General features: G+C 43.6%; 1 protein-coding gene across 1 annotated transcript in view; it reads left to right on the top strand.

The window, feature by feature from the left end:
* The window catches only part of Plce1 (phospholipase C epsilon 1), a 299,093-nt gene that overhangs the window by 218,258 nt on the left and 57,061 nt on the right, over nucleotides 1–23,774 (top strand). The window contains exons 7-14 of the mRNA XM_052186474.1: nucleotides 484–689; nucleotides 12,650–13,325; nucleotides 14,740–14,922; nucleotides 16,022–16,139; nucleotides 16,867–16,975; nucleotides 19,850–19,972; nucleotides 20,059–20,195; nucleotides 22,581–22,819. Coding sequence (XP_052042434.1) covers nucleotides 484–689; nucleotides 12,650–13,325; nucleotides 14,740–14,922; nucleotides 16,022–16,139; nucleotides 16,867–16,975; nucleotides 19,850–19,972; nucleotides 20,059–20,195; nucleotides 22,581–22,819 — 1,791 coding nt within the window. The remainder of the gene's footprint in view (nucleotides 1–483; nucleotides 690–12,649; nucleotides 13,326–14,739; nucleotides 14,923–16,021; nucleotides 16,140–16,866; nucleotides 16,976–19,849; nucleotides 19,973–20,058; nucleotides 20,196–22,580; nucleotides 22,820–23,774) is intronic.

Genomic DNA, 23,774 nt, shown 5'->3' with positions numbered 1-23,774 from the left:
CACAATAGTAGCTTTAAAAACATGAAGAAGCTACTGTCTTCCTGTAGCACAAATGGACAAGGCTGCCAAAAGGCGGCCTTTTAGTGTTTTCCTTGAGTCGGGTCACTTCATCTTGTTCCATGTCATAGAGATCTTTCCCCATTCTCCTCTCAATTCCCTTTACAAGGATAAAATGGCTGCCCTCCTCTGTAAAGTGGCTAACCTTGTCCCTAGGGAGCCATGAAGTCATATTGCTTTTTGTGTTATAAATTCACAGTGCAATTTAGATTCCTAGAGGTGCTGGGATTATCACAGTGAGGAAGGGGTAAGTTCTGGGATTTCACGTGGTGAGGTGGAAAAAAAAGGAAATAAAGCTTTTCTTGGAGCTCTGGACTCCAGTAAAACAGGGAATAGGCTCAGAGGTCATCACCTACCAGTGTTTTGATTTAGGTCTCCCAGATGTAGGTTGTTCGGATGTGGTAGTCTTGAACTCTTTTTCTCTAGTTTGTAGCCGATTACAGCGGACAGGATAACTTCTTACAACGAGTGGGACAGAATGGCTTAAAGAACTCAGAGAAGGAGCTCACGGTCAACAGCATCTTCCAGATCATCCGGAGCTGCAGCCGAAGCTTGGAGATGGAGGAGGAGGATGGTGCCAGCGAAGGGAACGGCTCTAGGAAAAACTCCCTGAAGGACAAGACCCGGTGGCAGTAAGTCCCAGCGCCCGCCCTCGTGTGGGTGGGTGGGTGCCTTGCATGTGTGTGTGTGTGTGTGTGCGCGTGGGTGTGGGTGTGGGTGTAGGTGGGTGCCTTGCATGTGTGTGTCTGTGTGTGTGTGTGTGCCTTATGTGTGTGTGTGGGTGCCTTGTGTGTGGGGGGTGCCTTGCGTGTATGTGGAGGGTGCCTTGTGTGTGTGTGTGTGTGTGTGTGTGTGTGTGCCTTGCGTGTGTGGGGGTGGGTGCTTGTGTATGTGAGTGGGTGGGTGCCTTTCTTCTTCTCCCCTTGACTAGTTTTTTCCCTAGTCAAGGGAGTCACATAAAAAAAAAACTGATAAAAATGTGTCAGTTTCATGCTTAACCGAGGCTACTTCAAATTCTGAGTTCGAATTTACCTTTCCTATGTTGCTCCTTTGTTCTAAAATGACTGTGTACACTTAACTTTTTCCATGAGTTGTAGACTTTTTAAAAGAAAAGGATTTCTTAGGGTTTTTTTTTAACTGATAGTAAAATTTTAGAACTGTGCATATCAATAGCATATATATTATCCCTATAAAAATAGCTAAGGCTACCCTGCCATTTCTAAAACATCAATAATTGAGCTTCAAGATTGGAATCCTGATCTTTTATTTACTTTATAGTTTTCATAATAGTGGCTCCTATTAAATCCTGGGTAGGGTGATAGGGGTGATATTAAAATATTTTAAAATAATATATACCAGTGTCATAGGTATTAAGTGATACTCAAAATCAGTACTTTCATCAGCCCACCTGCAAAAGGGGATATATTAGTAGTTAGGCATACACACAAGAAGAAGAAGAAGAAGAAGAAGAAGAAGAAGAAGAAGAAGAAGAAGAAGAAGAAGAAGAAGAAGAGGAGGAGGAGGAGGAGGAGGAGGAGGAGGAGGAGGAGGAGGAGGAGGAGGAGGAGGAGGAGGAGGAGGAGGAGGAGGAGGAGGAGGAGGAGGAGGAGGAGAAGGAGGAGGAGAGGGAGGGGACGAGGAGGGGAGGAGGAGGGGAGAGGAGGAGGGGGAGGAGGAGAAGAAGAAGAGAAGGAGGAGGAGGTGGAGGAGGAGGAGGAAGAAGAAGGAGCCAATGACAACCGACAACCTTGTCCTGGAAGCTGCAATGTGTCACTTTATGTCACACAGTACACCTTTTTGTCCACACATCTTTACTCAAAGATATCCATAGCAATGAGTTGCTGGTCTGTTTCGAGGCCTCTGGTTCCTCATTGGCATTCCTATTAGATATTCTGTTGTTGCCTTGTGTCATGGAGATCCTGAAGCTTTGGATCTGCAAGACTTGCCCTTTCACATGCTCCAAAAGATCACAGATGGGGTAGATGTTAGGATGGACCAACTCAAACCCCTGGATCTGGACCTGGGAGGTAGTTGAGTTAGACAACCTGCCACCTCTTCTGGACCCTCACCACCAGGAGGGGCTCTCCAGCACTGCCCTGCTAACTCACCCAATTGCTGCAGCCAGCAGGGGGCAGGGTCAACTCTCCTGCTGTCATGTCCTCAGGCCTGTTCACACCTTTGCCTGTGTTGTGCTGCCTAGGGAGGTGCAAGGCCCACTCTCCTGAGTGCTACAACCAGGAAGGGGTGGGGCCAGCTCTCCCATTCTCATTACCTCAGCCCAGCTCTCCTACACTGTGAGGGTCAAGGAGGGGGAAGGCACCTCCCTCTTGTCCACAGCACCCCTTGCCAGGTGAGGGCAGGATGAGGTCTCCTGTGCTCCTCACCTTGGAGTTGGCTCACTACAACCCTGACACCAGGCAAGGATGTTGTAAAGTAGCTTTAAAATAGTTTGTCTTTCATTAGAAACGGTATTTTGTAGAACACAGAGTCTTCCTTTGTGTGTTTGTGTTTTGTTCTGTTTTGTTTGATAAAACAAAATTTTTGCTTGGTTAGCATATGGAAAAATAGGTTTCAATGTAATATTTTATAAATATATACCATTATATTTTCTATTATATTCTGTTCTAATTGCCTCCCTCAATTCTCCCCTCGATCTCTCTCCTTTCTTACTGCCTGTGCTCAATCAGCTCCTTTTCTGCATACAGGTCACATATATTCCATTCCCCACTCCTACCCTCGCCCCTTAGACCTTTGCACCCCTGTCACAATTTTTACTTTCATGTCATTTTTTCTAAGTCCAGATTTCATATATGAAAGAAAACATGATATATGTGTGTATGTGTGTGTATGTATGTATATACATATTCATATACATATACATATATATGTCTTTCTCAGTCTGGCTTATTTCTCTTAGCATAATGATCTTCTGTTCTGTCCATTTTCCTTTGAGTGGTATAATCTCATTTACTATGTATATTTACTATATTTTTTGTATCCAGTCATCTGATGGTGGGCGTCTAGGTTGGGGCCATACCTTGGCTTCTGTGACTGGTGCAGCAATAAACATGGGTGCTTCTCTCTGTGGCGTGCTGACTTAGAAGCCTTTGCATGTATACCCAGGAGTGTCATAGCTAAATCATGTGGTAGTTCTACTTATAGTTGCAGGAGCTGTCATACCTATCTCCATAGTGGTCTATCACTACACGTTCTAGCTAGCAATTTACAAAGGCACATGTTTCCTCACTTCCCATAGGCATCTTTTTTAAATGATGACCAGTTTGACCCAAGTGAGATGGACTCTCAAAGCAACTTTAATTTTCATTCCCTCAATGGATTCTGGTGTTGAACACGTTTCTTTCCATCTCCCCTTTCCCTCCCATTTCCTCTGCTCCCCTCCGTCCCTCTCTCCCTTTTCTCATTTCTCTTCTAACATAGGATTCTGTGTAGCCCAGGCTGGCCACAAATTCATATGTGGCTGAACTCCGGACCCGCCTGTCTTTATCTGCCAAGTGCTGGGATAATAGGAAATGAATGCACCCCGCATCAGGACAGTTCTTGAGTACATTTTCAAAGATGTATTGGGCTATTGTATTCCTCCCTTCGACAATTGCCTATTCATTTGATTAGCCCTTTATAGAATCTAGTTACTGATCCCTGTTGGCTGTATAGTTGGTGAATATTTCCCGTTCCATAAGCTGTCTCTCCCCTGTATTCATTTTTTTTCCTTTGCTGTGCAAAAGCATTTAACTTAATGCAATTTTGCATGTTGTATGACAAAACTTTTCCTGGGGACACTCCGCACCCATGTCTATGCACCCCAGATCGGGATCCCATGACAAACCAAAGTATGAAAGATACTACCAAAGTCCAACTTGGTGAACCACCAAGTTTTATGGGGCTTACTTCGAAAAGCATGGTGAGGGCTCACTTACAGAAGCAGAAATCAACTCAAAGGCAGTGGCACTGCCAAGGCCCACCCCAGCATGGGTGACACACGGGTCACACTGCACAGCCTGTAGGTAGGTGAGCAGGTTGGAGAGTGTCCCTTCTGAGTGACTTGGTCTGTTTAAACCTCTTCCAGCAGCTTCCCTGCTTTCTGCTTTCCCAGGCTGTTCTGAGTCGTCTCGCAGCTCAGCTCCTCTGAGAGCCTATGTTGCAGCTACGTTTATCTGAAGTCTTTGCAGCCCAGCTTTCTTCTATCTGGGAGGAACTCTCAGCTTTTGCTGTTTGTTCTGGCAGGGATGTTTCAGAGACTTCCTGAAGCTAAAGTTTTGTTTTGTTTTGTTTTGTTTGCTTTTTTGTTTTTCAACCTTTCTGCTGAAGGAGCTTCCCTGAAAGATGGAATGTTTCAATATAGAAAAAAACTATTACATAACACTTGTCAATTATTGCGGTTAGTTCCTGTATGGTTTTAGTCTCTCATTTTTTAAGTCTTACCTATGTCTGTATCTTGAAGCATTTTATCCGTTTTCCTGGAGCAGTTTCAAAGTCTGAGCTCTTAAATTAAGGCTTTTGATCCATTCGTAAGTGATTTTTTTTGTGTTGGGTGAGAGAAAGGGACCTAGTTCTTCACTGGATATAGTTTTCCATGTAGAAGAAATGCTCTCTTCTTCATTGTGTCAAAGATTAAGTGGTATTAGCTGTCTACATTTATTTCTGCTCCCTATATTGTATTCTATAGGTCCATTTTTTTGTGTATTTGTCAGTAGTATGTTGTGTGTGTGTGTGTGACAGTAGCACATTCTTCTTTGTTGTTTTGAGTTGAATCTGTAGTTTGCTTTCAGTAATACCACCCTTTTTACAGTATTAATTCCGCTAATCTACCAGCTTGGAAGATCTTCCCATCTTTATGTCTTCTTCATTTTCCTTGGGGCTTTAATGTATCTGTTATAGAGGCCTTTCCTTGACTAGGATTCATTTCTTATGTGCTTTGGAGGTTTGGTTTGTTTTGTTGGGGGGCAGGGGGCATGTCTTAATTTGTTTGTTTTGAAACAGGATCTTATGTGGCCCTTCATAGGCCACTGCGTAGACCAGGTTGGCCTTGCATTCACAGAGAGTCCCCTGACTGCCTCTGGAGACCTAAGATTAAGGGAATGAACCACTTACCCCACTCCATAGGTGCTTTCAAGCAACTCTAAAGGAAATGCTTTTCCTGATTTCTTTCTTCATAGTTTCGCTACTAACATAAAGGAAAACTACTTATTGACTTTTGTACATTAATTTTGTATCCTGATACTTTGCAGGGTTCACCTGAGCTTTTGTAACTCTGGGAATAGTGATTATTTTTACCGGTAAACTTTGAAATGTTAATTCAGCATTTTCCCTGGCCCGTCGTCTGTGAGTTCAGTGGTTGAAGGAGCTGAGTGTTGGCTGTCATTCTGCTGTAGCCCATACTTCTGGTGGCTTAAATGTCACTTCTGCTTCTGGCGAGCACCGTCTTACAGGGGGCCTCACTTTTGAGAGCTTACAACACCAGTGTCGCTTATTTGGGGGAGAACAAACAATGGTACCTGTCACCCCAACACCACAGCATACAGGATAGTCACGCACTTAAAACAAGGAAAGCCCATCGGAATTGCCATTCTTTCAAATACATCAGAAAATGGGGGAAACTACTATAAGTTTTGCGATTGAGTTATGGTTTATTTAGGGTCAAAGTTGTAAATAAACCCAGTGGAGGAGTGGAGGAGCTAAAGGGACAAATGGAGGAGAAACAAGATTAAATAAACCAAAGAAAGCGTTTGAGTAAAAGGTGTAATGAAGGGCGAGAGGGGAAAGCAGGAAATCAGAAGAATAAGATGAAGAAAGGGTCTGTGATCGGGAACAGACCCATGATTGAAATGAGATAAGTAAATAAGTGAGAAAAATAAAGAGGAAGCATCAAAATCTGAGATTTTTTAAGCTAATGTGCCCAAAACAATACTAAAAATGAAGTAGAAAGAAAAGCTATGAGGGATAATATGGGAGGCCAGAAAAAGTTTGCCCAGAAAAAAACATGGGTAGACAAAACTGGGTAAGTGTATAAAGGTGAATAAAAAATGAATACATAAAGTCTTTTAAAATATGATAAAATAAAATAGTAGTAAAAGCATTTAAAAGGGTACCCAGTTCCTCTCTTCCACACTGGAATTTCTGTCTGGCTTGCACTTGAATTGGTAGAATGGTGTCATAATTGCTGGGAGTTCATGTGTGTCCAGAAAACACTGCTGAAGTCATTCACCACCTCTGCCTCCTAGAATCTTTTCTTCTTCTGCAAAGATCCCTGAGCCATGAGGGAAGAGATGAAATATCGACATCTCGTTTAGGGCTGAGCATTCCAGTGCCCCTTATCCTCCCCCCATTGGCTGGTTGTGAGTCTCTGTGTGAACTGGAATCTACTGCAGGAAGCTGCTCTGATGAGGGATGAGGGATGAGGGATGAGGGATGGGGGATGAGGGATGGGGGATGAGGGATGGGGATGAGGGATGAGGGATGAGGGATGGGGGATGGGGGATGAGGGATGAGGGATGGGGGATGGGGGATGAGGGATGGGGGATGGGGGATGAGGGATGGGGGATGGGGGATGAGGGATGAGGGATGGGGGATGAGGGATGGGGGATGAGGGATGAGGGATGGGGGATGAGGGATGAGGGATGGGGGATGAGGGATGGGGGATGAGGGATGAGGGATGGGGGATGGGGGTTGAGGGATGGGGGATGAGGGATGAGGGATGGGGGATGAGGGATGGGGGATGAGGGGTGGGGGGTGGGGGATGAGGGATGGGGGATGAGGGATGGGGGATGAGGGATGGGGGATGAGGGATGCACTGATCTGCGGGTATGGCAATAAATCATTAGCAGAATAATACTATTGGTTCTCCACTAGAGAACCAACCCCAGAGCAGATGTTGACATTTAATTACTGCTGGCAAAGAAAAAGTCAGTTTTCTTCAATAGAGTGACTTTGGTTTATTGAGCACACTCCAGGGCAGACACTACACCAGTAGTAGTTGACTAACACACACTGGGTTAGGGGGTGGCAAAAATTTGTGTTGGTGAGAAGGAACAGGAGAATCTGGGAAGACTTGGGAAAGGGTAATGATTATGACCAGAGGGCATCCTATGAAAGCCTCACAGAATTAAAGAAAGCATTGTTTTTAAGAGAGAGAGAGAGAGAGAGAGGGGAGAGAGAGAGAGAGAGAGAGAGCTGCTGAGATGGTTCAGCGTTTAAGAGCACTGACTGCTCCTGAAGGTCCTGAGTTCAAATACCAGCAACCACATGGTGGCTCACAACCATCTGTAATGAGATCTGGCGCCCTCTTCTGGAGTGTCTGAAGACAGCTACAGTGTACTTATATATAATAATAAATCTTTGGCCGGAGTGAGCAGAGGTCCTGAGTTCAATTCTCAGCAACCACATGATGGCTCACAACCATCTGTCCAGCTACAGTGTACTCATACACATAAAGTAAAATAAATAAATCTTTTGAACAAATTATAAAAAGAAAAAAGAAAAAGAAAGAAAAACACAGTAGGAAAAGAAAGGGACGGATTAGAGTGAATTCTGGGAGAATGCTGGTTATATAGACCAGGGAGAAGGTAAGTCAGACTTCAGGGCCTATGCAGCAGGGAGAGGGTGGGTCAGACCCCTTAATATTTTACTGTCTTATAGTTTACGCAGGCACTGAGCCTGTTTGGGGCAAGCATCTGCTATTAATCAGAGCTGCCTTGTCACCTAGGATCTTCTCTTCTTTGCACAAGTGGGGCCCTCTGCTGGCCATACTTGGCCTTGCAGTCTACGGTCTAGGCATGGTCTTCAATCCTCCCAAAGGTCCCCAGTCATACTCCACAGGGTGGCTAATGTAACTCAGAAGCTCCTCCCAAGTTCATTGGGCATAGAAGAAGCAGTCACGCCACTGAGATTTGTACATGTGGATCTGTCTTTGAGCTTTCAAACTCCACTCAGCCTCAGTTGTTCTGCTGGAGGGATGCAGCTTTAGCTGTCAGGGGGTCTATTGCAACTCCATGGCAGCTTGGTAGCTCCAGAGGCTGCTCTGTTTGCTGATCTTGGGCCCAAGGCTGTTAGAGGCCAGAATGGTCCTCAGTTGATGAGTTCTGCTCCCAGCCACTGAGGTAGAACCACCTTCTCCTATGCACGTCTCTCTCTGGCCTTCTGTCACACGCCAGCATGAAGCCTACACATTCTCTACGACTGCCCCCAGGATTGTCTCTTACCCTGGGGGCTAGGGCCAGTTGAGTCTGGCTCCTTGTCTTGTGAGTCTTCCCTTTTCTTTAGCTGCCAGGGTAGCGCAGTTTTAAATGACAGACTCCCTTGGGATGGGAGAACCTTTGAGGGCGGGCTGAACTCTCTTCTACTGCTGGTTCTTCCCACCAAAGAAGTCACTCTCTCAGCAAGACCTACAACTGGACTTGAGGCTCTCGCAAAGTGAGCATTTGTCTGTGGTTGGGACTGCCAGTATCTTCTCTCCAGAATCATCTGATTATCTTCCTTCCAGATGACATTTCGACTTCTGCTTTCCTGTGCCAGGGAGCCCAGGCACCAGTGCTGTGCTTGGTGTGGTGGCCTTCTGTGCCAGGGATCCCAGGCACCAGTGCTGTGCTTGGTGTGGTGGCCTTCTGTTGCTGTGCACTGTCAGCTGTCCTGGTGCTCCCTTTATGGATTTCCAAAGCTCTTCCTCTCTTTTAGTAATGGCCTCTCCCCCCCTCCCCCCCGCCCACCATCCCCCATCCTTTGTTATCCTGATACTCCTTCACAGGGTGACAGGGAGGTAGGCTGCATCCAACACGGACGTTACCTCTTATAAGAAATTCACTTCCAATTTTCTATTTATTCCCGCGCCCTTTTCCTCATCATTTAATCATCTATATCCTAAGAACATTCTCTTCCACTGTCCATTTTCCAGATCCTGTTATAAGCATCCTGAGAATAGGGGAAGAAAACCACAGAGATGCAAATATTTATTTCACAAATCTGGGAAGATATATTGAAATCCTCACTTCGAGACCTTTGTCCTAAGTAGTGGAAGTAATTTCCTGGCCCTTAAGTGACTGCTACTCTAAAGAGAAGACCTGGATACATGGCAGGGAGGCTGAATTTCATAGCTTTCCCGGCAGCCATCCCAGTAACCACTGTTTCCTTATTTGCCTCTGTCCAGAGCATCTTGTGAAAATGCCCTGTTCAGGGTGTCTTAGGTACGGTGTTTTGCAGGTCCTAAAGGCCAATGGAACTGGGCTTTATTGAGGTTATAAAACAATAGCCTCCAGACCCTGTTCATATGACAATGTCCAGCTCAGTGAAAAAAGATAAGAAAGGAAGAAAAAAAGGAAAGAGGGAGAGAGGGAAGGAGAAAGGGGGGAATAAAGGAAGGAGGGAAGGAAGGATGGAAAGAAGGAAGGAAAGAAGAAACCAAGAAATCTATCTCATGGTCCTTCCGTTTACCCAGAACATAGTGTGTTAGAATTCCTCTCAAAGCCTTCAACTCTTCCTGCCAGAAAACCCAGTGGAAGTACTCATAGAAACCCCAGAAAAAGTGATCATAAAAAGCCATGTCCACGGGGCTGGAGAGATGATTCAGCAGTTAAGATCATTGGTGGCTCTTCCAAAAGATCCGAGTTCAATTCCCAGCACCTGCCCGGCAGATCACAACTGTCTGTAACTCCAGTTCCAGGGAATCTGACTCACAAATGCATCCGTGCTGCATGTGCGCCTGCGCACGCACACACACACACACACACATACACACACACACACCAGACAGACATGCAAGCAAAATGACAAGTGTGTTTGCTATGCTAGCATGAGGATCTGAGTTCAGATCCCCAGCACCTATGTTAAAACAACAACAACGACGACAACGTGTGTACCCATAATTCTGGCACTGAAGAGTTAGAAGCAGGATACCTGGGACTTTCGGATTATCCACTTTAGTTGAATTGGTGAACTCCAGGTACAGTGGGAGACCGTGTCTCAAAAAGTAAGGTAGAGAGCATTTGAGGAAGACATTACCAACCCCTGGCCTCCACACACAAGCCCCACCCCTGACTTTCAAACCCACATCCAGGGTCTCAGCAGAAGATGAATAGAATGAAGAGTCTACCCAAACGCCGTTGACATTTTATGGTGTGCTTGTACATCCTCAGTACAGATGAGGACGTGCCCAGATAGCTGAAGACACTTGCTTAAGTGATAAAGAGCGCAGCTAGGGCATAAAGCTGAGCAGGAGCTTCTGCCCAGCAGTATTAAAGACATTAACTGGAGAGGACCGAATCCTTGGCTTCCCTTCATACTACTTCTTTGGACTTGCAACAGTTCTTGTCTTAGTTTGAATATTGTTGTAATAAAATACCATAACCAAAAACAACTTGGGGAGGAAAAGGTTCATTTTAGCTTAGAGCTTGTAGTCTATTATCTAAGGGCTTCCAGGCAGGAGCTCAAGGAAGAAATTGATGCAGAGGCCATTGGGGAAGCCTGCTTGCTTACTGGCTTGCTCTTTATAGCTTGCTCAGTCTGCTTTCAGACACACCCAGGACCATCTTCCCCACGATGGCACCGCCCACACTGAGTTGGCTCCTCCCACACCAATCACCAATCAAAAAAAGAGTGCACTGCAGGTTGCCCATAAGACAATCTGTTGGACATATTTTCTCAGTTGAGATTCCCTCTTCCCAAATGACTCCAGCTTGTGTCAAGTTGACATGAAACAAGCCAGCAGTGGTCTCTGTCAGAAAGTAATTGAGTAAATAACTATTACTGAGAAATATTATAAGTTAATTAAAAGAATAATTTTTGCAAAAAGGTAAAACTTAAAAACTGTTTTTTTTTTTAATCATGGGGAGTAGCTGCAACAAGTTACATTGAAAGGTGATATTCTTCTGTTTTAAAACATAAAATTAAAAAAAAACATAAAATTTAGTCTTTATCTGTTAGTGATTCATGTTCAAGTCATTATAAATTTCTATAAAGTAATAAACAGTTACAAAGAAAATATAAAAAGCATGTTGACAAACAGGCTTTTGTCACCTAAGATAAAGTTTTCATCAGGCATCCCTAGAAAAATGGTCAGATATCAGTTTCTGGTTTCTAATACGGGTTACCATAGAAGCTCTTCAAAAGCGGGATTAAAACCTTCTTTCCGTCTTTGTGCCTAAGAAGGATGAGGTGGTTTCTCCGCTGGCTGACCACATCTTTGATCTAGTTAACATGACTTGGCTCATATATAAATCTTAATTTTCCATCTTATCCATTTTTGTAAACCCACAGAAAATTGTCTCCAGGGAGACTCAGGCTCAGAACTCCATAAAATCCACTCTATCTTCTAAGAGACAAAAGATGCTAGTAGCTTCCTGCTTGAAATGAATTTATGTCATTACAAACAATTGTCAATTTTATTTTGGAAATTAGCCCCTGGATGAATGCTTCTTAATGGAATTATTACCATCTGGCATTAGTTACCTTTGTATTCGAAAATAAATACTGATACCAAGAAAGACCTGAGTGCTGGATTTCTTCCATTGTCCCTGAGAGCACTTTCAGAGGGGAGCTAAGTTACCCATGCAAGCTTTTCTGTCTTTTTTACTGTAACATGTGACATCAAAAAAACTGGGTGAAATTTTATGTATTTGCACCTAACACTCGAAAACTGCTTTCTAATCTCACTCTTCAGTAAAAAGAAGCAAGCACCTTTAGGTAAATGGCTGACTGCGGGATGGAGGCATGGGGTGAAGGGCCTGGAGTGCTCCAAAGCAGAGCAGCAAATCAGCCAAGCAAACTAATCGGAGTCTGCGAAAGAAGCCCACGCCGGGAAAGGGCTCCTGGTGGGCAGGGCAACAGAATAAATAAAGTAGGAGCAAGTCATAACTCACTCAAAGCATTAACTAAAAATCCGCAAGTCCATACTGTGAGGATCTGGCGTGTAAAACTGATAACGAAGCAAACAAATGGGGGAAAGAGATAAATCTCCTGTGCAGAAGAATTCCAAAAATGTAACATGTAGCTTCTCCATTCCCTAGGAGGTGGAACGTAACACCTCTCTCCTTCAGTGTAATCTGCACATAGTGACTTGCATCCAATTAGTATATATGGAAAGAATCTTTATAAAATAAATTAATAATAATAATAATAAGATGATGATGATGATGATGATGATGATGTTGATGATGATACATTGGGGTATGAAGAACACTACCTCAGTTATGTTTAAGGTCCACATCAGTGGGTTGTCATGTTAGAAGTCTGTGCAGTTTATAAAGTGTGATAAGGATGTTACTTTATTGTTGTATCATTACCTCACCCAACGCTGTAATCTTGGTCTAATTTTTGAGCAAAATACCAGACAAATCCTAACTAAATCTCCTTCTACAAAATATCTAGTTGTACTTCTCAAAACTATCAAGAGCACCACAAAGCCTGTGGTCAGATGCCTTGCTAAGATTAATAAGTTACCCAATGTCAGTTAGCATTTTATATTTCCCATGGTTACTTGAATTTATAACAGAATGAGAAAACCATCTATTGCGTGTGAAGAGCAGGCTCTGTGTTGGTCCACTTCTGGTTATAAGACAAAGCAAATTTGCATCTTTTTTTCCATCAGGTTTATAATTGGAGATTTGCTGGATTCAGAAAATGACATCTTTGAGAAGTCCAAAGAGTGTGACCCTCATGGATCAGAGGAGTCACAAAAAGCCTTTGATCATGGGACGGAGCTCATCCCATGGTACGTGTTGTCCATCCAAGCGGATGTGCACCAGTTCCTATTGCAGGGGGCCACAGTCATCCACTATGACCAGGACACACATCTCTCCGCCCGCTGCTTTCTCCAGTTGCAGCCAGACAATAGCACCTTGACCTGGATGAAGCCTCCCACTGCCTCCCCAGCTGGTGCCAGACCCAAGCTCAGTGTGCTTAGTAGCATGGCTGAGCCCAACAAGTTCCCATCACTGGGCAACGCTGGGGTGAACGGCCTGGCAGAGGGAATCCTGGATCTGTTTTCAGTGAAGGCTGTGTATATGGGACACCCTGGCATTGATATACACACTGTGTGTGTCCAGAACAAACTTAGTAGCATGCTTCTGTCAGAGACTGGGGTGACACTGCTCTATGGGCTTCAGACCACCGACAATAGATTATTGCACTTTGTGGCACCAAAGCACACAGCTAAGATGCTGTTCAGTGGACTGCTGGAACTCACTACAGCTGTGAGAAAGATAAGGAAGTTCCCTGACCAAAGACAGCAGTGGCTTCGGAAACAGTATGTCAGCCTCTATCAGGTAAGGGCTGCGTCCAGTTTCCTCCCTTGAGTTGCGCGATCCTCAGAAGCATACACGTGGCATTTAAACTACAATATATATATATATATATATATATATATATATATATATATATATATATATATATCACAGGTAAGTACATAGATTGATAGAGCGATAGAAAGAAAGAAAGAAAGAAAGAAAGAAAGAAAGAAAGAAAGAATATATATATATATATATATATATATATATATATATTCCTAAATATTTACAAGGACTGCAGAGATTGCCAGAGGCTAGAACACAGGTTGTTCTTGCAGAGGCCCCAGGCTCAGTTCCTAGAATCTACATTAGGAAGCCCACACGTGCCTGCAACTTCAGCTTCAGGGCACCTGACACCCTCTCCTGTGTTCTGGGGGAAGGGCACACATGTGTGCACTCACTCATATATTCACTTTAAAATCTATTTACAAATACTTCCTTGGAAGTACAAAGGAGGGCCAGCCACCCTTAAAAGATTACAGTATGCAAACATTAAAAAAAAAAGGCAGGTAAGTAGATAGATTGATAGAGCGATAGAAAGAAAGAAAGAAAGAAAGAAAGAAAGAAAGAAAGAAAGAAAGAAAGAAAGAAAGAAAGAAAGAAAGAAAGAAAGAAAGAAAGAAAGAAAGAAAGGAAGGAAGGAAGGAAGGAAGGAAGGAAGGAAGGAAGAAAGGAAGGAAGGAAGGAAGGAAGGAAGAAAAACAGATAGACAGACAGACAGACAGACAGACAGATTTGAGGGGAGTACTGAAGGTTGACCTAGAGTCTCATAGCTGCTAGATGATTTTCCCAGAATTTTCCTCATAATTTTCAAAGTCTTAAAATTTCTGAAGTACTTGCTATGCCCCCAATATGCAAAGTCTTAATGAATTTCCCCACAGTGCTAGTTTTTGAATAACCTCTAAGACCAGGATTGGAAGTGTTTTGGGTTTGGTTTGGTTTGGTTTGGTTTGGTTTGGTTTGGTTTGGTTTGGTTTGGTTTGGTTTGGTTTGGTTTGGTTTGGTTTGGTTTGGTTTGGTTTGTTTGATTTGATTTGATTTGATTTGATTTGATTTGATTTGATTTGATTTGATTTGATTTGATTTGGTTGGGTTGGGTTGGGTTGGGTTGGGTTGGGTTGGGTTGGGTTGGGTTGGGTTGGGTTTGTTTACTCCAGCTGATGTTGAAGTACATCGATGACCCAGGGTATGATCAGGACAACTGAGGACACAATCAGAGCCTTAACAGGAAGTTCCTAGAGTCTGAAACAGAACCACACAGGTTTACAGAACCATCATGCCTCTGTAAACACTTGAGCTCATCCTCGGGGGAATTTACCGGGACCGTTAATATGTATTAATATGTATTCCCTGCTGCTGCTTGCTTGTGTGTTCAGCGTATGGTTCTTTGCAGGAGGAAGGCCGGTATGAAGGCCCAACCCTGGCACATGCTGTGGAGTTGTTTGGTGGTAGACGATGGAGCACAAGAAACCCCAGCCCTGGGATGTCAGCAAAGAACGCTGAGAAGCCCAGCATGCAGAGGAACAACACCCTGGGCATAAGCACCACCAAGAAAAAGAAGAAAACGCTCATGAGGGTAAAGTCATTTATTAAGCATTACACCCAGCCTTCTAGCATGGCTGTGTGGCCTACATTGCCATAAGCCACCTTAATCATTTGAGTTAGGGACGAGGTAAATTATAAAACAATGGTAACAAGGGCTTGCCAAAAACCTCTCTGGTGTCAGGGTCAGGGCCAGGAATCAAGCAAACACCAAGGAGAAACCAAAGTCCTTAAAAACCTGCATTGGCTTAAACACAGAACATGGTGAATATGACTCATTGTTAAGTCACCTGTAAAGTGCTGTATCAGTAGAGAAAATGTGGGTTGAGAGGCAGGCAGTAAGGGCCTCAAAGCAGCAGACACACAGTGGCTCTTGGAGTATGTGTAGGAGTTTTCCAAACATGACACAAAGGAAAGCACCTGGGATGCACACACCTGGAGTGTATGGAGACACCCAGAGCAGAGAATTCCCAAAGGTCTATGTGAGACGCTAAAGCACACATTCCATGGCAGGCAAAGAGGACTGGGAAGAGAAAAAGGGTTGTAGCAGGTGGGATGGCTCCCTCCTGTGATCCCAGTTTGTCAAAGACTTAGGCAGGAGCAATACAGTAAGTTCAAAGCCAGCCTGAGCTACGGAGTAAGACGTGTCTCAAAATAAAAATCAACCTGAAAACAAAATAGAGAGATCACATTTATCAAGGTGATATGAATGATGAATGCTATAAATGAAACAAATTAAGATAAGCAGCACTGTATATTATCGATTATGTAACGTATATTTTCCTGATGACATTTGTCTCATAGCTATCTAAAACAGTCCTCCTCTTTGCTCATGGGAGGTTCTTGATGGTCCATAGAACTTTATAGCTTCATATTCTATGTCTCCATAGACTCCAGGTGTGTGCAGCCCTTTGCAGCCTCCTTTACTGGAGGCAGGAATGCTGCCCCACAGTGCAAAGCACACTGGGTAAAATGACCTGAGATTACTTGGGCAGCCTTAGCGTAGGTCTTTACTGGTCTCACCAGGCAAGACAAGACTGAAGGACACAGGTTAGAAAGCAGAAACCTATCTGAGCTAAGCGTTCAGGGAGAACCATACAGTCCAGGAGCCATGGAGACATTTCTGTTCCCAGGGAGAGAGTGGAGAGGTGACGGATGATGAAATGGCTACCCGCAAGGCCAAAATGTACAGAGAGTGTCGAAGCCGGAGCGGCTCTGATCCTCAAGACGTCAACGAACAAGAAGAGTCGGGTAATGCAGTGTGCACGCTCTGAACTTTTTTGTTTTACTTTTATGGGAAAAGTAAAGATTTGGCTTTGTATTATGATTTTAATTTGACATCATAGGAATAATTTTTTATGGCTCTTTTAAAAACATTCATGTGTGCATACACACACATGTGCAGGTGCCTTCGAAGGCCAGAAGAGGGCATCAGAGCCCCTGGAGCTGGCGTTCCAGGCAGTTGTGAGGCATTTGATGTGGGTACTAGAAATGAAACGAATGTCTCCAGTAAGACCAGCAAGTGCTCTTAGCTTCTGAGCCATCTCTCCAGCCCCTGGTGGGAAGTCTTAAGATAATTTCTTTATCTTGGTGAGATATGAGACCCAAGAGGTGTTCTACAAGCGCACTCTACTTGAAGGAAAATCGTCATTGGCTTGCCATTCTTGCTAGATAATATTAACTATACAGGATACAACTGACTGGATGTTAGTGCTTTTAAAAATGTGCCTGAATGTCATGGACACACATGACCAAGTCATTTATATATTCTTTGCTGAGACCATGGGCATCTGTGTACTTTTTTGAGCACCCAGGCAATGCCAGCTTGTAGCCAGCTGACACCCACCAGACTGGCCCATTCATCAAAGTATTTGTTCCTTACATAAAAAAATCAGTTATGTAGATTGTTTTGATGATACTTAAGGGAAAGCAGGAGCGAAGTCATCACTTCTTTTTTTTTCCCCTTTGATCCCTGCAGAGGCCAATGTCATCACTAACCCTCCCAACCCCCTCCATTCCAGAAGAGCCTACTCTTTGACCACGGCTGGGTCCCCGAACTTGGCTACCGGGATGTCATCTCCCATCAGGCCAGTCTCTTCCCCTGTGCTGTCTTCTTCAAACAAGAGTCCACCCAGGTGGGGCCTTAACATGATGAAAGAGAGGGGAGCTCTACATCCCTCCAGCTGTGTGGAAGGGAGTGTACCTCACTCCTGTACAGTCTGTCTCTAGTTCTAACTCACAGTTAAAGTGAAAAATCACAAAGCCCTAATTGAAAATTATTCTGATTTTCCTGACTCTGTAATCATAGTCTCTCATATTGCTGTGATCCCCTCTAATTGTTTAAGAGGGTAACCTCCCAAGGTCAGGGCTTCCAAGGTCCATGGTTCTCTAAATCTGCACTATCCTGCTGACCAGCCACTAACCCCTGTAGGCATTTAATATCAAGCATCCATTATTTAAAATTAAACTGGAAAGTCAGTTCCTCAGTCATTTTCATTGCACCACAGCCATAGGTAACTAATGGCTCTAAGCTGAATGCTGCAGAGGGAGTACATGTGTGCCCCTGCAGCAGATAGAGAACATGTGTGTCCCTGCAGCAGACAGAGGACAAGTGTCCCTGCAGCAGATAGAGAACATGTGTGTCCCTGCAGCAGACAGAGGACATGTGTCCTGCAGCAGATAGAGAACATGTGTGTACTGAAGTAGATAGAGAACATGTGTGTACTGAAGTAGATAGAGAACATGTGTGTACTGAAGCAGACAGAGGACGTGTGTGTCCTGCAGCAGATAGAGAACATGTGTGTTCTGCAGCAGAGAGAGAACATGTATGTCCCTGCAGCAAGGTCTTTCAGCTAGCACCATGCTAAGGGGAAGCGAACTTGAGAGTGAGCTGCTTGGCCTTACTGATAGTTGAGATACGTGTCAGACTTTTCTGACATGTGATAGAAGCTGTGCTTGCCTGGAGAAGTAAATGTAAGTAAAACAAACTGGATGTGTATATCTCACCGCAAAGCTGGGATTGTTATACATGATAGTATAAGGACCCTAGATATTTCAAAAGAAAAAGGAAAAGAAACAACCGCTGTCTTTGCTGGTGGTGGCAGCAGCACATGCCTTTAACTTCAGCAGTTGAGAGATGGAGGCAGGAGGACCCTGTGAATTGGAAGCTGGCCTGGCCTACAGAGCTAATTCCACACATGCCCACGCTATATAGTGAGACTGTGTCTCAAAAACAACAGCAGGAAAAACAACAACGACAAATCAACATTTCAAAACAGAAGTAATTACAAACTGCAAAGCCACCAAAGGGAGCTGGCTTGCTGGAGAAATGTGGAAGATCCGGGCAGAACCGACATAACGCAGATGCTGTGCCCTGTGCCAGAGGAGTGGGTCTCAGCACACAGACAGGGGCTTCAGCAATGCTCACGTCTCCACACACTGCACACAAGGGCACAGCTACAGACACGCCCCACAAAACCGATCTCATTTTCTCTTCACTTGCTAGTGATACTAACTGTATTAAATTACCTCTTAAAGGGGGGAATTCTCTCACGCTGAGTGACTAAATCTGTACTTTGGTCTCTGTGCATTCAAATCCACAATTGGTAAAAAACGGGCCAAAGTCTACATGACTCTCCGTTTTACTCTCACAACTTTTCCGTAAATTCAGATTGAAGTCACTTGTGAGCAGGAAAAGGCAGTACAGAGTTAAGAAGGGAAGTCTTTTGGACAAGAAACTAACATGCAGGATCCAAAGTCAACCGCTCAGCCCCAGGGGGAGGGATCAGTCCCTCCTGACAAAAGAAGTTCTAGGACAGGGAAGACAGGAGTGACAGGAAAAGGGAGCCTGCGTCCTAAGTCTAACGAGGGAGAGACTAGATACAGAATTTTCTAGACAGGAACCCAGGGTAGAATTTAAAAAGAGGAAGACAGGTAGTTCACTGGTTTAAATGTAGTGTGTTTCAATGATAAAGAACTATTTATGTCTTCCTGAACTTGTCCTCTAAGCTGCCCACACCACACACCACTGTAAATCCATCTCTTTGTGATGCCTTCCCATCCAGAGAGGTGGCGTCAGATTTTAAGACTAAATAATTCTCCAACGGCGAACATTGGTAGCAGAATTGAGAGTAGACTGGCTACTCAGTGTTCTTTGTATTTTCTTATATGTTAACACTTGAAATATCCCCCCTCACACACACACACACTGGGGGAAAAATCTAAGCCTTCCTCAAAACAGAAAAAAGAAAAGAAACAAATACTCTGTTAATCGATTTGACTGAAAGCCATAGACAAACATTCTTCTACTACTCTGTGAGTGATCCACACAGAAAATAAAAAGTGTGGCGAGGCAGCCAGCCTGAAGGCTTGCTTGAGAGCGGTGATATTTTTATGGTGAGTGGATGCAGCCTGGACAGGTGCAAATGGGCTCCTGTGAGAGGCTGGCTTCCTTCCATTCTTCATATTTTTCTGACTCACATTTTCCAATAATAAAAAAAGCTCTTCCATGTTTTCATTGAAGAACTGGTATTTTTTTTAAAAAGGAACAAGAAAAACATTTATGCATTTCAAACTTGCCTCCTAGATGTGTCTGCATAATTGAGAATGCAGAAAAGAACATGAATTGTTTCCCACAGATTATGAATGAGGAATTTGGGCTTCTTTTTTTTTTTTTAAACATGACTTTTCTTCAGAAATACTAAATTTAGGAGATTCCCCCTGACTTATCAATCTGTGCCTTTAGAGAACTGTTCCATTAATGAAAGAATATTAATACCAGCATTTTGCCCCAGTTGAATTAACTGGAAACACTGTTACCAGTATATATTTATTCCCTCTGACAGTAAAGAATCTTGGATATAGCACCATCTCCCCTTTGTACATATTGTTACCAGAGACTATCTGCTGAGGCAGAATGGCTTGGGCGTGTGCCTGCCAGTGACGGCCATGTTTCTCTGCAGTGCCTGGAGCAGTAGCAGCTGGCATGGACGGATCAGAGGAGGACTGAAAGGCTTCCAGAGCTTCATGGTCTCAGACAGTAACATGAGTTTCATTGAATTCGTTGAGCTGTTCAAATCATTCAGGTAGGACACAGTCTTTCTTCTTACTCTTTCTCAGGCCCACAGTTGGATGGCCTCTCTAAATGGGAGGTGTTTTCCATTCTCCTCAGCATAAGGAGCCGCAAGGACTTGAAGGACATCTTTGACATCTACTCCGTACCCTGCAATCGGTCTGCCTCAGAGTCAGCCCCACTGTACACCAATCTGACAATCGAAGAAAATACCAGTGACCTTCAGCCTGATCTAGGTTGGTTTAACAGTTTACCATTTCCCTTTGAGAGCTTTCTCGCCAAAAACCAAGGTAGGAGATCCAGTCACATAAACTCAGCATGTCACTCACGGTGTGCCTGTTACCTGGAGATTGGTGCAACTGAGAATTGTTTCCACAGTCATTTGGTGCTGAAGGGTAGGCAGGTCCTTCACCACATCATCTTTCAGCACTTACTTAAAAATGGGGTGTTTAACTAAGAACATTCCTGTCACTTTGGCCACCTTGCACCCTTTCCCAACCATTTCCAAGTGTCCATAAGTTATGGACTGTGTCTTAACTGAGAAATACCAGTATATCTCTTGCCTGTAGGTAAGTGCTCACCCAGGCCCAGGCAGAGATTGTCTGTGCTTTGTCAAGGCGAGTCTTTGGTGACCTCAGGAGAGTGCTCCTGGCTGAACATTTAGAATGTTCTTTGTAAACCAGAATCTTTTTCTAGCCTACTTATACCATTTTAACCATCCATGAACTTTAAACTTGTTTTCTCCTAAATTCTTGATAGAACTATAAACACAGAAGAGCATACACATGTACATACACACATGCATACACATATATACACGCATGCACACATACACGCATGCATGCACATATACACACACATGCACACATATGCACACACATGCACACATATACACATGCATACACACACATGCACACACATACACATACACACACTAACCTTTTCTTGTGTACTTGTTTCATAATTATTTATAATATTATGTTGTCCTTATATGAATATTAACTCTTGTATAGCTCTCAGAACATACATACCTATGGAGTAACTCAGTAATCGCATCTTTTAGATCATTACATTTTATCTTCTAGACCCACTGTAGGAGTCTGGAAAATGAATAGAAATCAGAGTTTCCATGCACCAGCCCCCTTCACATCTGAGTAGATGTCTGCCCACACAAACTTTAGCTGAGTTAGTAAGGTACATTTATTACAATCCAGTCACTATCAGAACATGTTGGTAACTGGAGTCCATGGCTTTCCTTGGAGTTGTACATTCCGTAGGTTTTATAGACAGGGATGTGCGCACCACGGTATGAGGTGGGACAGCTTTGCTGACTTGGAAATCCCCTCCATCCCACCTTTGCATCTTCCCCTCCTTCTCTGGAACCCCTTGGCTGCCACCAAGCTTGTTAATATTACCATAACTGTCTTTTTTAGGATATATGATATCATTGGAACCCTATGTGGCCTCTGGAGATGACTGTTTTTAACTGACCAATGTGCATTTACAGTGCCCTCCTTTTCTGCAACTCAGTAGCTAATTTATTTTGGAATTGAATACGTTCCATTATATAGACATGCTACTACCAAGATTTGTGCGCACGCTTTTGGGATGGAGATATGTTTTGTAACTTTTTGGCTAAGTACCTGAGAATGCTAGATGGTATGGCAAGCTTCTGTTTTATTCTATAAAATATTTTTCCATTGTCTTCCCAGATGGCTAAAATTGAACCAACCTGACCTGTTAAGTTTCTTTCTCTGAATGGAGAGCAATGAGGGCACTTCTGGTTAAAAATGGAAAATGGAAAAATTAAATGAAAAATAAGCGTGAGCTGACAGTGTGGTGGCTTCTTGCTGAACTAAACATGTTCTTAACATAGAGTCCAGAAGTTAGTCTCTTTGATTATGTGCCAACATTAATTTTAAAATGGTATTTTTACAAAATCTACATATAGATGCTCATAATTACAGATTTAAGATACATAAAAGCTTTAAGATTATATTTCTTTTCTACCAAAGGAAAAGCTTAAAAGCAATTATTCTCCAAAAAAAGGCAAAAAAACCCAAAACAAACAAACAAATAAACAAACAAACAAAAAACCTGGGCTGGAGATGCCTCAGCAGTTGAAAATATTTGTTGCCCTTCCAGACCACAGGACCTGAGTTCAACTATCCAGGACCCACATCGAGAGGTTCACAGACCCTCTGTAACTTTAGGTCTAGATGATCTGACACCCCTGGCCTCCCAGGGCACCTGCACTCACATGTGCAGGTCCACCCCAACTCCCCAACATACATGTAATTTTTAAAAATTTTTTTAAATCTGAATTTGGGCTAGATGTGATGGTACACACCTTAAAGCCAGTACTCAGGAGGAAGAAGCAGGAGAATCTCTGTGAGTCTGAAGCCAGGCTGAGCCTCTATCCAGACCCTATTCAGTCATTCATTCATTCATTCATTCACTCATTGTTCTTCCTTTCCTGTGGGAACTCACAGACTCACAATGAGTTTGGCACCTTATTTGGACAGATTAGAGCTTCGTCAGAGCATTGACTTCATAATACAGATGAACTCTGTCAAAGAGGCTTCTGAATAACCCATGGTCTGTGGGTGGCTGTGTTTCAGATTTGCTGACTAGAAACGTCTCCGACTTGGGGCTGTTCATTAAGAGTAAACAGCAGCTTTCTGACAACCAGAGGCAGATATCTGACGCCATCGCTGCTGCAAGCATTGTGACCAATGGCACTGGGATTGAAAGCACATCCCTGGGCATATATGGGGTCGGCATACTCCAGCTCAATGACTTCCTGGTGAATTGTCAAGGAGAACACTGCACATATGATGAAATCCTCAGCATCATCCAGGTATCACATGTATGGCATGTATATCATGTATGGCATGTATGATATCACATGTATGGCATATATGGTAGCATGTGTATGGCATGTATGGTATCATATGTACGGTGTGTATGATATCATGTGTATAGCATGTATGATATCATGTGTGGCATACCTGGTATATTATGGTATGTATAATATCATATGTATGGCTTATATGATATCACATGTATGGCAAGCATGGTATCACATGTGTGCCATGCCTCTGGCTGGTCTAATACTTTGATGTTAAGCATTTTAACCTATCTATACTTCTTCATATCTGGAGTAGAAATAGAGCTTCTTTTAATGCCAAGTCCATAGGTATTTATCTTATAATTAGCATAGGTTCTAGGGCATCTCTGACTCCATGACAATTACAAGGAACTTGTGCCCAATTACTTCTCACTGTTCTAACACAACAATCTAGAATTTCAGCCCGTTTCTTGCCATCTATTTGTTAGCTCTTACTCTGCAATCCATGTTCCAAGAGTTGGGAATATAGTGTTGGATAAAGCCTCCTTCTTCTGCACACCTTACTTTGTGGTGTGTGAGGCAAACACTAATCAAATAGACGTTATTTTGAGAGCGAGTAAGGGAAGGAAAGGGTGGTGACAGGAAGGCTGTGCTGGAGAGGCACATTTGGGCAAAGCTCTGAGTGACAACGTCCCTGGACGTTCCGAGGGAAGACAATCCTCAGAGAAACTAGAGCAGCTCGCTCAAACCCTGGGGCCAGAGTGAGCTGGGGATTTATGAGGAGCATCAAAAGCTAGCGCGATGATCAGAACCAGGCAGGACCAGCAGATGCGATCTCAGGCAGGAGTCCAAGGACTAGCTCATCTAGGACTTTTAGACCACAGGACGGATGGAGGGTGACATCTGTCCCTGTCAAATGAGACACTTTAGGACATTTTAAGCAGGAGGGTGTGTGATCTATGCT

This window comes from Apodemus sylvaticus, chromosome 1, assembly GCF_947179515.1.
Source record: "Apodemus sylvaticus chromosome 1, mApoSyl1.1, whole genome shotgun sequence".
In the NCBI taxonomy this organism is placed as follows: Eukaryota; Metazoa; Chordata; class Mammalia; order Rodentia; family Muridae; genus Apodemus; species Apodemus sylvaticus.
The sequence above is the reverse complement of the archived record's forward strand: the minus strand, read 5'-3'. Positions and strand labels throughout refer to the sequence as shown.